Raw genomic sequence first — 14,988 nt, 5'->3', positions numbered from 1 at the left:
ATATTCATGTTTTAACAGCATTTAAATTATCCTTTTTTTCTTTTTTAGATTTATTTCACCTTTTACTTTGCCATATTTGTGAAACAGTTTTAATCAACCAGTGCATCTAAAATAAACAAACAAATCTACTTTTTGTTTTTGTGCAACTTTTAGCTTTTAGCTATCATTTTGCCCCTTCGTTCTTTTCTCCTTTTATATTTTGTTTAAGCTGTTCCTGTTTTCACTTTATTACCTCAGTTTCAGCATTTTTCCCAACCATGCAGTTTCTGTAGTTATCAATATTATTATTAACAGCGAAATCGCTTTTGTTTTGGGTCCTTATTGTAATTCCCTACGTTCCCACCGGACATTGAAGGCAGCACGTCGTTGACGCTGCTCGCTGGGGGCGGGGCCGCGTGACGTCAGGGGGTGGAAGAAAACAGCAGAGCAGGAATCAAAACAAGAGACGGACACGCCTTCATTCTCAAAGGTTACAGCAGCTTTTTTTCCCCTAAAACTGCTGCTGCAAAAAATAACAAAAAAAGAAAACAAACAACAACCCGAAGCGTCTCGTCCGACAGGAAACCGCAAAGAAAAAACGCAAAGCGGAACCGAGAAAGCGCCGTGAACGCACCACCGAAAAGTCCGCCGCAGAAATGGAGTCCACAGAAATGCCAGACAGCGCTGACAGGAGCCGCTGATAGAGGTCGAAATCACCGCCCGACGGACGTCCGAACCGCTCAAGATGCCCAACCAGAAGAGCAGCAAGGGCAAGAAGAGCAAACGCGCCAACAGCAGCGGGGACGAGCAGGAAAATGGAGCGTGTGCGGCCGCGGTGGGAGGCGCGGCCGCGGCCGCTGCGCCCCGGAACGAGCGCTCCTCCGGCGGTAAGAGCGGCGGAGAAGTTTGGAGATGCTGCCCCGAAATCCTGCCGGGACCGAACCCCCGGGCTGGCCCGCAGCTCCGTGGCGCACGACGCGCACCCCTGCTCTGAAGCGCGAGATCCAAACGAAGCCTCCTTTAGGCGCAGACACGCGCGTCCGTGTCCGATTTCAGGCCTAGCAGAAACTGATTTTTTTGTTCCGAATCAGCAGCTGGAGCCTCGGCTGCATGCGGAGATTTGTAGCCCCGGTTCGGGTCGTTTTGGACCGGGAGCAGCACCTGAGGAGCTGTCTCTGTCTCCCCGCAGGCCTTTCCTGGCGCACACCTTTGTCCGCGCGCACTTTGAGCGCGTGGCCCTTCGCGCGAACACCTGAGCGCACCTTCATCCAGACCTCCGTCAGGTGGAGAGGTCTTCCTCAGACCCCGTAATAAGAGCAGCTGAACGAGCTGTGGCTGAGACACAACATCAGCTAAAAGAAGCAAAACTCAGCTAAAAGCCAATGTAGCAAGAGCTAAAAGTAGCAGGAGACTAATTAAAAGTAGCAAAAGGACAGCTAGATGCTAAAAGCAGCCAAACACTTGCTACAAACTTGAAGAAGCTAAAAATAGCAAAAGCCCAGCTGAAAACTAAAAGTAGCAGAATGGTAGCTTAAAGCTAAAAGTAACAAAATACATGCTAAAAGCTAAAACCTAAAAGCAAAACACTAGCTAAAAGTCATAAATAGCAAAACCGTTATCTAAAAGCTAAAAGCAGCAAAACACTCACTAGAAGTAGCCAAACACCAGCTAAAAACTTGACGTAGCTAAAAGTCGGAAAAGGCTAGCTGAAAATAAAAGTAGCAGAACAGCGGCTAAAAAGTAACAAAAGGCTAGCTATGGGCTATAACTAGCTAACACCTGAAAGCAAAATGCTAGCTAAAAGTGTCAAAAGTAGCTGAATGGCAACTAAAAGTAACAAAAGGCAAACTAAATCCCAACGTATCAAAACACTAGCTGAAAGCTAAAAGGAGAATGGTAGCTAACAGTTACAAGTAGCAGAACAGCAGCTGAAAGTAAGAAAAGGCTAGCTAAAGGCTATAACTAGCAATAACAATAGCCAAAACCTGAAAGCAAAATGCCAGCTAAAAGTGTCAAAAGGCTAGCTAAATGTCAACAGTAGCTGGGTGACAACTAAAAGTAAAACACAAGCTAAAAGCAGCAGAACATTAGCTAAGAGCAGCTCAGACTCCAACACAAACTGCCGGTTTGCTTCAGCAGATTTAAAGAGAACAATATTTTTGAAGCAGCTGAAGAGATCTGAATGATTTTCTGCACAGAAAATATTTTCAGAAGTCTAAAAGTTACAAAAACACAAAAGTCAGAGCCCTGACGTCCTGAACGAGCCGAAGGTTTTTAAGCATTACCAGCTAAAATGACACAAAGTCTGCAGAGATAGATTGGGGGAAAAATGTCCAGAAAGGAACCAAAAGTAAATTTCTGAATATCCTCCTGGAAAAGTCATTTTTTTCATGTTTAGTTTTAAATGATTTAAAGTTGTTTTCTGCTGCTGTGATGATTTAATGTGAAGTTTTCAGGCACTAGTTGTTTAAAACTCCATTTTATGAGTCAAACTGTGCTGTCTTTTTGTAGTTTTCATAAATCTTAACTTAAATAAATTCATCTTTTTGACAGGATGTTGGTAACAAAGTGCTCAGAGATCCTGTAAGAGTTGTCTGGTGTGCGGTGGACACAACACCGGACCGTCCCCCGGAGTTTAGGGGACTGTTTACGTCCCAGTGATTCATAAGTCCGAGTTAAGTGGCTCAAAGAAAACATTCCTCCGAAAAAAGGTCAGAAAATGAGCAGAAAAAGCACCAAATTAATGTCCAGGAAGTCTAAAGAATTTCAAATTAAAAGCATAGCACTCCTGTACCTCCGCCGTGTGCTCAGAGAGTCTGTTGGGGACGACTCTCAGCTACTACCACGCAGACTTTTAGCCCATATCTGTAAAACTAGGCCGAGCTGTTAATGTTGCTGCGGCGGCCATCTTGAATCGGTCGTAGGCGTCCGTCCAGCGGTTACTCTCTGAGAGCTTCGTTAAAATCCGCCCACGGGTTCGACAGACAAATGACCACACACACACAGGGTAATACATGATCGCCCGCCGAGGTGCTAAATGTTATTATTTTCTAAACTAATACAAACATGAGACTAAATCAGATTTTATTTTGAAAGTCGCAGTAAGCTGAATCAAGTTTGTGATTTTAGGAAGCGTCCATCAGATGTGTGTGTTTTTCTTGACTCCGTGGTGAGCTGCAAAGACGCTGTGCCGGAAAGGGAAGGAGGAAACACACCCGCCCACACACACACACACACCTGGAGCGTGTTACGATGAGCTGCTCCTCACAGAAACCGTTGAACCGAGTCCCATACAGCCTCGACGGGCGGATAGAGCTGTGCCGAGTAAAATCAGAAATCAAAATATTGAGCTTATGATGGGAAAACATTCAGACGTTCATTTGAGTCGATGCTGTGAAGATGGAAAAGTCACAGTAAATTCACACGTTCACAAACCGAGTTTATGAAAATTAGAACCGTTCAGGATCATCTAATAACATCATTATTGTCATAAATTAGTTATTGTTGGTCTCTGCAGCAGGCGATAATGTTTTTACCCAGGTCTGTGTGTGCCTCCGTTTGTTTTTAGCGTTAACAAAACGTTATAACCATTAACGTGTTGGCTGTGGCGGCCATCTTGAGTTTGGGCTGACCCCATAAAGTTAATCAGTTGTAGTCGTACATCTGATGATTACCTCCTAAACGTTTCGTTAAAATCTGCCCAGCGGTTCATGAGATATTTCGCTAACAGACAGACATGGTTGACACCAGCAGTTTGTGGCAAAGCTCCTGCATGATCAGTTAGTGCTCAGATTATCTGCTGCGAACGACTCTCAGCTACTACCGCGCCGAATTTGAGCTCTGCGTCTGTAAATCTGCTCAAGTTGTAGCCATTTTTTTTTTGTGTTTTCTGAGTTCAGTTGGCTGTGGCGGCCATCTTGAGTTTGGGTCGACCCCATAAAGTTGATCGGTTGTAGTCGTACATCTGATGATTACCTCCTAAACGTTTCGTTAAAATCTGCCCAGCGGTTCATGAGATATTTCGCTAACAGAGATGAGAGTTAAGCGCGGACCTCGCCATCGTTGTGAACGACTCTCAGCTACTACCACGCCAAATTTGAGCTCTGTGTCTGTAAATCTGCTCGAGTTGTAGCCATTTTAGTGTTTGCTCAGATGGGTTTTGTTGTGGCGGCCATCTTGAATCGACTTAAGTGCAAAAGTTAAGCAGTTCTTCGGTGTCCGTTCAGTGATTATTGCTTAAATTGTGGGATTTGTGAGATGTTTTAACGGTGCAGATAAATAAAGTCATACAGATCTGAGCAGAGACATCCTCGCTCAGCCTTTGGTGGTAAACATCAGCTGAAATGTTTGGTGGGAACCATTTAGCTGCTGAGACTGATGGTTGTGGTGCAGATAATCTGTCAGTTGGTGAAACATCAAACCAACAAGGAGAAACGGTTCGATCGCTCCTGATCGGCGTCAGTTCTCAACCTAAATGTTTAAATCGTCGCTCGAATCGTTCCAGATGAAACCTGACGGTTGTCTGTTCTCTCTGCTGGTCCAGAGGTCCAGTGCGCCACCCCGCTGGGCTGCAGTCTGAGCCGCCCCGTGGACCTGGAGAAGGACGACCACCAGCGGGTGCTCTGCAACAACGAGCTCTGCCCGCACGGCAACTGGATGCACCTGCAGTGCTTCTACGAGTGGGAGAGTTCCATCCTCGTCCAGTTCAACTGCATCGGCCGCGCCCGCTCCTGGAACGAGAAGCAGTGCCGGCAGAACATGTGGACCAAGAAGGGCTATGACCTGGCCTTCAGGTTCTGCTCCTGCCGCTGCGGACAGGGCCACCTGAAGAAGGACACCGACTGGTACCAGGTGAAACGCATGCAGGACGAGCGGAAGAAGAAGCCGTCGGAGAGGAGCACGGGCAGGAGCGCGGCGTGCCCCGGGGACGGACCTTTCGACGAGCCCAAGAAAAGCAAGCAAGTGGGAGGCAAGTTAGCTCACAGGGCGTCCAGTCAGGACTTACCTCGCAGACAATCAGTGGACCGACAGAACTCTGCGGAGAGAGGAGCAGCTGCGGGAGGGGGGCCCTGCCCACTCGGGCCCCCCCAGAAGTCTCCGTGCGTCTCTCCGGGACAATCTCCTCCCACCGGTTTCACCTTCTCCCCCATTCCTGCTCCTGGATTAGCAGGGTTTCGGGGTTCCCGTCAGCTGGGCGAGTTCTTCAGATCGGCCGTCCACTCGGACCCCCAGAGGAAGCACCTGCTGGCCGGGGGGGCTCTGGGTCGGGGGGGCAGCTGCTCCCTGGGAGGAGGCGGCGCCGGCGGTGCAGCCGGCGGTCCCCACCTGGACCCCGGCTCGGTTCTCCCGCTGCAGCTCTCCTTCGCTCTTCACCACCGCCTCGCTCCCGGGGGAGGAGGCGACGGCCCCCACCCTCACCCGGTGCAGTTCCTGAGGAGGCTGGACCTCTCGGAGCTCCTCACCCACGTCCCTCGCCATAAACTCAACACGTACCACGTCCGCATGGAGGACGACGCCCAGGTGGGCCAGGGGGAGGAGCTACGCAGGTAGGCTCTCCTTCTCTCTTTAAAGTAAAAATCAAACTGCGCTAAGCTGGATTTATAAACCGTGAGAAGTGAAGAAATTTGTTCTCGCGGAAGTAGCTGCGAGACGTTCTTTTAATGCCCGACGAGAACTCCTGGGAAGCCCCGCCTCCCAGGGGGGTCCGGAGGTCTTAACAGGCTCAGCGGAGAAGTCGAAGCCAGAAATGACAACATTTAAACATTTAATAGAAGCAAACCCGTGAGAGGAGAGGCTCTGTGAGAACAAAATTCAGCGATTTTCATCGATGAGAGCAGATTTCTTCTCTTCTCACGAAGCATAAATCAGCCTTTAGTGCTCAGACTGTGTGTTAAAGACGACTCTCAGCTACTACCACATCAAACTTTGGTTCAGTATCTGTAAAACTGAGTCAAAAGCCATTTTTGAGTTAGCTAAGGTCGATTAGCTGTGGCGGACATCTTGAATCGATTCGAATCCAGAAGCGAATTACTTGTAGACTTCCTTACTTTTTTATTGTTTGAGTGACGTTAAAAGGTTCAAAACTTCAGTTTTTCTTTAAATAATTAAAGTTTCCTTAACTACAATTAGCTTTTAGCAACTATTAAGTGTTTCCACTGTTAAAACAAAGTAAAAATCCAAATTCTGCTCAACTTCAAAACTGATTTTTGTCTCATTTACTATAGAAAAAACTACTAAAGTGAGTATTTTTCTAATTAAATCATATTTCTACTAAAATGAGGAGACTAATAAGGTCAGAATAATCCAGAGACACCTTATAATAAATTTAAAAAAAAAGGTTCCACTTTGCTTGATTTATTTCTTTGTTTTCAGAGGGAGAACATGCATGCAAGCTGAAAAACCGAGTAATTTGATTCCCATCAAGGTAACGATCCTCGTTCTGTACTTCCTGCAGGTTTATCCTGTCGGCTCTCAGTGCGAGTCAGAGGAACGTGGTGAACTGTGCGCTCTGCCACCGCTCGCTGCCCGTGTTCGAACAGTTCCCCCTGGTGGACGGGACGCTGTTCCTGAGCCCCTCCCGCCACGATGAGATCGAGTACGACGTCCCCTGCCACCTTCAAGGTCAGGTTTGAAGACGCTCGACGCCAGCCAGCTTCATTTGGGTTACGGGGGGCGACTCGGAGTGCTGCACGTGAACTGTTACAAACACTGTGAGCAATAACGGCGTCCAGAAAGATACAGATGTGAAATTACCGAAAAAGTCCCAATCATTCAGTGAAGGAATGCATATCGCCCGCTGCCTTTCATGCCAGGGTTTTAGACTAAAGTCGTCTTCTGATGAGAGATGACTAAAACGCTTCAATCCGGGACTTTGCCGCCTTCTCGCCGCCTCGCTGTGGTTTCTGAACGGGCCGAGCCGACCCGGCCCTGACGCACCTTTGTGCCGGGTGGCGAGGCGGCGACAGAGCTGAAACGTGAAGATCGATGACGACGCGAAGCAGCTTTGCGTTCAGATTAAACGAACCTTTAATCCGTCTCACTTTTAACGCAGAGCTCTGCTTCGCGCCTCCTTTGGTTCCGCGATGCTCGCTTCATTTCTGAAAGCTAACACCTGCGCAGCGGACGCGGCGGGCTCCGTCTGTGATCTCCGAGCGGTCAGAGGCTGCACGAAGACGCACTGGTCTGTGCGGCTATTTTGCAGTAATGTTTCGTGAAATAATCTGGAGTTGAACCCATTTCTGTCGAACCTTAAAAATCTTGATCTGGAGTTTGTGTTGGGAATGACTCTCAGCTACTACCACACCAGATTTTACCTTAATAACTGTAGAATTCTCTGAGGTTTGGCCATATTTGTCCTGGCTACGATTGATTAGCCATGACCGTTGGAGATGTGCATCCAATGGGTATTTCCTGAACGTTCCATCAAAAACCCATTCTGCGTTTCATCAACGGTACAAACAAACTTCCTGCAAAAACATGATCGCCTTCAGTTGTGATAAACTTAAGCTTAATTATTACAAGGGAATGTGATAAAACGTATCTGAACACAACTAAATCTAAGAACAGGGTTGGGTTTAAGTTCATCTGAGTTGGCAGGAAATGTAAAACAGTCAGTTTTCAGGAATAATCGAGGCTCTTTGGTATATTTTGCATCTTTATAATCTCAAATGAGAAAGATGAAATATCTACTGCCTCTGAAAGGCAGGCGATAATGTAATCACCTGTTTCTGTGTCTGTTGTTTTAGTAAATTATCTCATGAACCACTGGACAGATTCTAACGAAACTCTGGTTGGCATCTACAGCTAATTATTATATATTATATAGTATTATATTACGATTAACCTTTGGAGTCATCTTGATTCAAGATGGCTGCCAAGGCTAGTTGAGTGTCGGAAACAGTGATTCAGTGAATTTTACAGATATTCAGCTAAAATTCGGTGTGGTAGTAGCTGAGAGTGATTCCCAACATTTACTCCAAACTCACGGCTATTCCATGCATACGACTGAGCATGAAGTTATTTAATCATGAAGGCTGGAATCCCCTTTTTTAAATCAAATTAAAACATGGAAGGTGGCGGTCCGGTGTGCATTTCTTCGAGGATTCTAGTGGAATTAATTATTTATAAAACAGAAACGTCCTCATTGTAAACGTTGGGATCTTTGTTTTATTGCAGCCGTTTTATTCCCAGAGTCCAGATCCACTTCATGAACGGGCATCTAGAAATCAGAAAGACGTTCTTTCGCTCTGTGTTTACAGTGATTTAAAATAAAAAAACACATCATCACCAGTAAGACGATGAGGAGGTGCGAACAAGACCATCGTTTGAAGGCTCCCAGATTGAACAATTGATCTTTTTTCAGCCAGAAACCCATCTATGAAGCTGTTTTTAATCAGGATTTGGTGGTGTAAAGCGTCTGGAGTCCAGCTTTCCTCCGTCCGTATGAAGACAGAACAGCTTTCTGCTGGATTCTGCAGTCCAACGTGAATGTGAAGCAGCTCGGAGCTTCTCTCGTGCGCCGACCCCCAAAGCTTTGATATGTTTGTCTTTGATATGCAGAAGAATAATTATTTATTCAGTTCTTCGTCCTCCTCTGCCTGGAAGACTAGAAGCGGCTCCTCATACAGATTTAATCTGATTAAACTAGAAACGTCGGTGTGGATCTACTGTGACTAGATTCTTTACATTTTATTTAAAAAATAAAAGGTTTCAGCGGTTTTCAGTGGGAAATAAGTCTCCAGAAAGTAGAAAAGGGCAAATATGTGACCAGGCTGCTGCGTAAAATGCTTCAAAATATACATTTTTGCCATAACTTGCACAAAAATGAGTCCATCTAGTGATGCCAGTAACTAAAATAGCATCTAATCTTCCTTTAAATTGTCTTCAGAAATAATCCTTTTAATTCTGACTCTTGCTCATTTTCCTCTGTCAGCTGCTGGGAATCCCTTCGTATAAAGTTTGGTGTCATTGTGAAGCTTGGGGGGGTGTTCCCTTTTTAAATACGGGGTTGAAATTCCTGATGTCGACCAATAAAAATCCAGTTTTCAAAACAGGCGCCCTTCGTGAACCAGCTTGTTGCCGGGTGATAAAATCACCGAATTTCAACGAACGGCGGATCATTTTGAAGCTTTAAAGATGGAAAAATTCAAAATACTGACAACTCAACATTGGAAAAACTCCTCATCTTGCCATCGCGGGTCACGTATTTCTTCCAACTTATTCGATGGAGGGTCGAATAAGATCCGTGCGCACGGAGGCGGACAGGAAGTGGTTGCCGTTCACGCTGGAACAGCCACCGATGACGCTTGCAGGACTCTGATGTAACAACAACTGAAGGTTATAAACCCTCAGGAAGTTTGCATATAAATCAGTTTAGTTGATAAAAGAATAATAATTTAATCCAATCCGAGTCACGTAGCTTTTAAATATCAGACGTTTGATTTGTCACATTGTTGTTTTTGCCCTTTTAAATGTACAATTTATGTAAATATGCTGACCCAAGATATTATTTCTGTAGGCAGACTCATTAAAAACTGAGATGTGGCGTCGTGGTTATCACTTACAGGTATTTCTGTCCTGTAGTCATGTCTTTTAGTCGCCTTCTGGACAAAAAACAGACAAAACAAGTCCCCAGTTTAAGCTTCTTCTCTGGTCTACCAGAGACCGACTTCCACGTACCCACTTGGAAGATTCCTTTACAATGATGTAACGATCTAACATCAGGTGAAACGTCTTCCAACAGGTCGGCTGATGCACCTGTACGCCATCTGCGTGGACTGCCTGGAGGGCGTCCACAAGATCGTCTGCATCAAGTGCAAGTCTCGCTGGGACGGGAGCTGGCACCAGCTGGGCACCATGTACACCTACGACATCCTGGCCGCTTCGCCGTGCTGCCAGGTACGTGCGCGGACGTCCGAGGGCCGTCAAAGAGCGCCTTGATCTAAAATAACTAAATAAGAAATCAGCGTCCCGTTTCCCCCTTCCTGTCGGCAGATTTGTCAAACAGCAGCAAGTTTAAATGTCTTCTCTCTGCACCTTTTTTGTTCTAACGATGACTTTAAAGGGATTTTTGTCGATATTGATGTTTCAGATTTTCTTAAAAAGCAAAGTAAAAACGTTCAAATCGCCTTATTGGGCCATGAAAGTTGACCAATCAGAGCAAAGATGAACCCAAAGGGAGGACAACTTCTTTACGTTTTGTTTTCTTTAAGCCAATGGTTTCCAACCCTGGTCCTCAGGGCCACCATCCTGCAGGTTTTACTTGTTCCTCTGCTCCAACACCTGATTTGAATCAATGGGTGATTAACAGGCTTCTGCAGAACATGAAGATGTGATTTAACCTCTGAATCAGGTGTGTTGGAGCAGGGAAACAAGGAAAACATGCAGGATGGTGGCCCTCGAGGACCAGATTGGAGACCCCTGCTTTAAATTAAATCTGTAAATCCTCCACCAGTTAGTGGAAACCTGCAGTTTCATAAGAAGTCATAAAATAAGCTAATCGGAGGTTAAATCAAAGCTTCAGGTTCTTCTGTGACCCAAAACTCGAGCTCAGGATCGAAACGCCCGACGTTCCTTCTACTCTCCGGCACTCGTCTCGTCCTGAGCTGTCCCGTTGTCCTCTGTGTCCCCTCAGGCCCGTCTTAACTGCAAGCACTGCGGGAAGCCGGTGGTGGACGTCCGGGTGGGGATGCAGTATTTCTCCGAGTACAGTAACGTCCAGCAGTGCCCCCACTGCGGCAACCTGGACTATCACTTCGTTAAACCCTTCTCCTCGTTCAAAGTCCTCGAGGCTTATTGACAAATGTTTTAACGCATGCTAGGTCAGCTGCTTTTGTTCTCATGTTGTTTTTTTTTTATTATTTCTAACTCAATCTAGGAAAGATTTAATTTTTTTGGCCGGGGTGGGTGGGGTGGTTTTATGTTTTTAGGTAAAAAAAAAAACACCCAGCTCTGGTTACCACAAAGGAAGTTGGAGGGGAGCTGATAAAATGTGGAGCTGATGTTCAGGTCAGGCAAACACATTTATCTGTGACAAGTGAATGTATCTGTAAGCCAAATTTGCTTTTATTTTTTACCAAAAACAATCCTAAATAATAAAACAAAAAAAAAGATTCACACTGATGTTGGTTTTATGTGATTTTTTTCACATCTTAAGCGTCATTTTACTCAACAATGACGTGTAGAAAATCCCTTCTTCTGTTCGATTCCAGCCCAGATGTCGGCAGCTGGAATGAAACCAGGAAAACTGACAAAAGTTTGTCATTTAGAAACCATTCCTGTGTTTTCCTGAATGAACTCCTCTGGAAGTCTCCAAAAAGGTTCTGCTTCATAGTTTTGTTAAAAAAATGAACTAACAGGAAAACAGGATCCTGAACACAGACACAAGGTTTATCAAATATAACATATATCAGTTATTTAAAGACAGGACTTTCTTTATGTCTTCTTTCAGCAACATTTTATATAAAGCTAGTTTTGAGGCAGGATTTTATTCATTTTGAGTCACTTTTAAATACAAACTGTCTGTTTAGAAAAGTTTTTTTTTGTAGTTTTGAACCTCTGCAGATCCTCTTTCAGGTCCTTTTCATCCTACGTGATTAATCTAAATGTAATCTGAGTTTTTGCGGTTGTTCTGCATACGTTTGGTAGTCCGAACACAACCCGTCCTGAGCCGAACTGTAGGACCTCCTGCCTGTAGTAAAGCGGATGCGTCGGACGATTAAAGATAATGAAACGGCGATCCTTGGAAACATTTTGACGATACGACTTCTCTAAGATTCAACGAACCGTTTATTGAAATCCTGCTCAACATAAATGCCCATTTCTTCAGGCTTCTATTAAGAGCTGATTACAGGAAGCTGCACAATGTTTGTTCTGGTTGTTTTTGGGCCCGCAGTGGTCACTGTAAACTAAAACGTGCTGTCAGGCAGAGAATCTGAGCAGCGTGGAGCAGCTCTGAACTCAAATCACTGACTGCTTGTTTTTATTTCTCTTCTGCTGTGTCTGTCAGGTAACTGAGCTGAAAGAGACGTCAAAATAATGACGTTCAGGTGTCTGAAATCATCGTTTCTGCAGATCTGCTGACGTCCTGTTTGTTGCTCTGCAAACAGCGTGGGTAAAAACAAAAAAAAAACCTCTTGGGGTTTTTGCCAAATGTGAACAGTTTAGCACTCAAATCACTTGAAACAAATTGGCAGACGTCTGAACAGCCCCTCTGAGCGTGTCTTGTTTGTTTTTGTGGTAGTGTACGCGTCAGGTTTGTCGTTCTGCTTTAGTTGTGTCTCTTCTGTTGCTCAGTTTCTGGTTTACTGCATTTGTTCTTGTGCGTCTTCCGTACTTTTTTGTCCCTCCTTGCCAAATCTTTGAGTCTCTCTCCAGTCAGCTGATTGAGTCACAACAGGAAATGTTCACAGTGACAGCTGAAGAGGAGCCGTCAGCGCCCGACTCCAACCGAGGCACCAAACTGTGGCGTTTCGGCTCAGTATTTTCAGCATTTTGTCACGTTACTGCTGCACGTACTCCTCCGACGTGACCTCGTCGCCTGCAGGAGGCGTTTTATTCCGAGTCTCCTCAGACGTGGGGCTGACGGACTCCGCGGCCTTTTGTGCTCCTTTCTGCAACAGCTCCTTTTTGGACGGCGGTCGGAGGGTGCACGTGGCCGCGCGACCGTCTCTTATGACCTTCGGCTGCGAGACAAAGCCCACTATTACGGTCATTTGCTCCACAATCTGCTCCAGAACCGTGTCCTGCACAAAAAGGGTGCACAACTGATTACAAGGTGGGGTTGATGTTAGATTTTTATCACTGAGAGAAAAAAATGATGAATGGAAATGAATACCTCGCTGTAAAGAGTTGCCAAATTTCTCCACATATTTCACCTTGAATTACAGTCAAACGTATGGAAATAAAACTAGTTTTGGAGTCACCCTCACCAGGCTGGCGTCAGGTTTGTTTTTCTTCGCTTGCAGGGTGATCCTAACGTGGTGTTTCCTCTCCAGCCAACTCTCCACCTGCTTCTGTTTGGTGCTGAGGTCGTGAGACGAGATGCCAACCGAGAAGCTGAGCTCCTTCACCAGCACAGTTGCTGCAGAGACAACAGAGACGAGCCGGCTCTGACTTCCACTGCAAAAACTCTGAATCTGGGTTTATGACATTTCCAGGTTACAGATGTTGTTCTGCTCGTTTTGTTTAGTTGTTGCCTCTTTGTCGTTCACCTAACGTGTAAACCGGTGCGTTAAAACGCAGGACTCGTGCAGCGACACAACCAGTCGGGCAGATGAAGGCAGATTTGTGTTTTCGGGGCCGATGGCTTCAGTCGCTTCTGTGAATCAGCTGGATAACAAGTCCAATGAAGGCAGCAGACATCGTCCCACAACTTATTTTAATTCAGTTTTCATCTATGAATCTAATAAAATAGTAACATAAGTGTGTTTATTTTGAAGCAATATAAAAGTCAACTGAAACACGACAGTTTACCTGATCTACTAAATCTCAAGCGTCCTACAGTTTTTCTGACACATGGACTCCACCCACCTGCTTTCGCCTTTTCCTTTTTCAGCAGCTTCAGCTGCTCTTCGTGGAGCTGTTTGCCGCTCATCAGCTGGTACACCGGAGGCTTTTTGTGCTCGTTCAGCAGCACCAGTTTCAGGTGCCTCTCATCCATCAGTTTGATCACGCTGGTTCGCTGCATGACGCCCAGCTCCTCCCCGGAGTCACCGATCAGCTGGACCTCCTTGTGAGGGATCTTACGGCCAACGTTGCTGATGGAGGCAGGCCCTTGGGTGTCCCGCTTCGCTTTCTTTGCCGCAGGCGTCTGTTTTACGTCGTCAGCTTCTGTGGAGAAAGGAGATCTCCCCCAGGTGGCTGCGATGACGTTATGACTCCGGCTGCATATCGGTAATCTTGATGCTGGCGTCCAGACGGGCTTTCCACGACACGCGGCTCTCACTGCGTGGCTCAGGAGCCACCTCACACAACCTGCAGACATGTCCTGGACAAAAAGAAGCAACAATAATTAACTCAGAGAGCGTAAACCTCCGCCGAGGCCACAGCAGGATTAAAACGATCATAATCTGGATCAGAACCAGAATTTAATCCACTGTTTTTGTTTCAACCTTAACATTTCCTGAACATTTTTAATCAAATCTGTTCTTTAGTTTTTACCTGATCAGACAAAACAAACCAACAGACACAACCGGAAACTAAATGGTCACATGTAGGAGCAGAGACAAGGCTTTAACACAGGGGTTACGTGTGACCTTTGACCCCATGAACCTGGAAATCAACAGGCATCATCTTTGATCCACGAGGTGTCCAGCTGTGGAGTTTAACATTCCTACATTACCCTGTTAAGAGTTAGAGCTGTCAACTGGGATGTTGACCTTTGACCCAATAAACCGTGAAATCAACAGTGATCACCCTTGACCCATGAGGTGTCCAGCTGTACTGTTTGACGTTCCTGTTACACAGCTCCAGAGCTGATCTGTGACCTTTGACCCTGAACTTTGACCCGATCAGCACCAAAATCTGATCACTTGAATATTTCTGAAAGAATAAAGCAGTGGTGGGATCCAGCAAGAAACTTTCCAGAAAGCACATAAAACACTGATAACAAGCAGTAAAAAGATTAAACCTTATTCTGTGACAAAAAACATTAAAAAGTTGGAAAAGTATTTTATATCTCATTTAAAATAAAACAGTTTACGTCCAATAAATACTGTAAAATCTCCTGGCATTGGCACAAACGACCCATAAACTTAGCTCAATCAGGAAAATATTGAATGTATTCTTTTAAATAAGCGTTTCTCAACGGGGGCGGTACCGCCCCCTGGGGGGCGTTGAGAGGATGACAGGGGGCGCTGGCAGCAATATTTTCAAAAAGGGGGCGTTGATATTCTTTTGGGGGGCGTTTGCTTGAAGGTAAAGTTTACACAAAAGATTCACAACAATATCAGTTTAAACTTTAAAACATTCAAACCGGCACAGAACTGCAGCTGTATCGATGGTGTTTCT

General features: G+C 45.5%; 2 protein-coding genes across 2 annotated transcripts in view; one reads left to right on the top strand and one right to left on the bottom strand.

Moving 5' to 3' along the window:
* The first annotated feature begins 391 nt into the window (after window positions 1-391).
* Window positions 392-11,100, top strand: heca (hdc homolog, cell cycle regulator). Its single transcript, XM_017412013.3, has 5 exons — window positions 392-866; window positions 4,523-5,525; window positions 6,434-6,600; window positions 9,722-9,876; window positions 10,613-11,100. The coding sequence occupies exons 1-5, from the start codon at window positions 725-727 to the stop codon at window positions 10,775-10,777; spliced, it is 1,632 nt and encodes a 543-aa protein (XP_017267502.1). The 5' UTR covers window positions 392-724; the 3' UTR covers window positions 10,778-11,100.
* The window catches only part of mtif3 (mitochondrial translational initiation factor 3), a 6,533-nt gene continuing 2,421 nt past the window's right edge, over window positions 10,877-14,988 (bottom strand). The window contains exons 2-4 of the mRNA XM_017412014.3: window positions 13,510-13,966; window positions 12,909-13,060; window positions 10,877-12,722 (exon numbers count right to left, since the gene is read on the bottom strand). Coding sequence (XP_017267503.1) covers window positions 12,480-12,722; window positions 12,909-13,060; window positions 13,510-13,963 — 849 coding nt within the window. The 5' untranslated portion in view covers window positions 13,964-13,966 and the 3' untranslated portion in view covers window positions 10,877-12,479. The remainder of the gene's footprint in view (window positions 12,723-12,908; window positions 13,061-13,509; window positions 13,967-14,988) is intronic.

Source organism: Kryptolebias marmoratus, linkage group LG19, assembly GCF_001649575.2.
Source record: "Kryptolebias marmoratus isolate JLee-2015 linkage group LG19, ASM164957v2, whole genome shotgun sequence".
NCBI lineage: Eukaryota > Metazoa > Chordata > Actinopteri > Cyprinodontiformes > Rivulidae > Kryptolebias > Kryptolebias marmoratus.
This window is presented reverse-complemented; position numbering and strand designations above follow the sequence as displayed.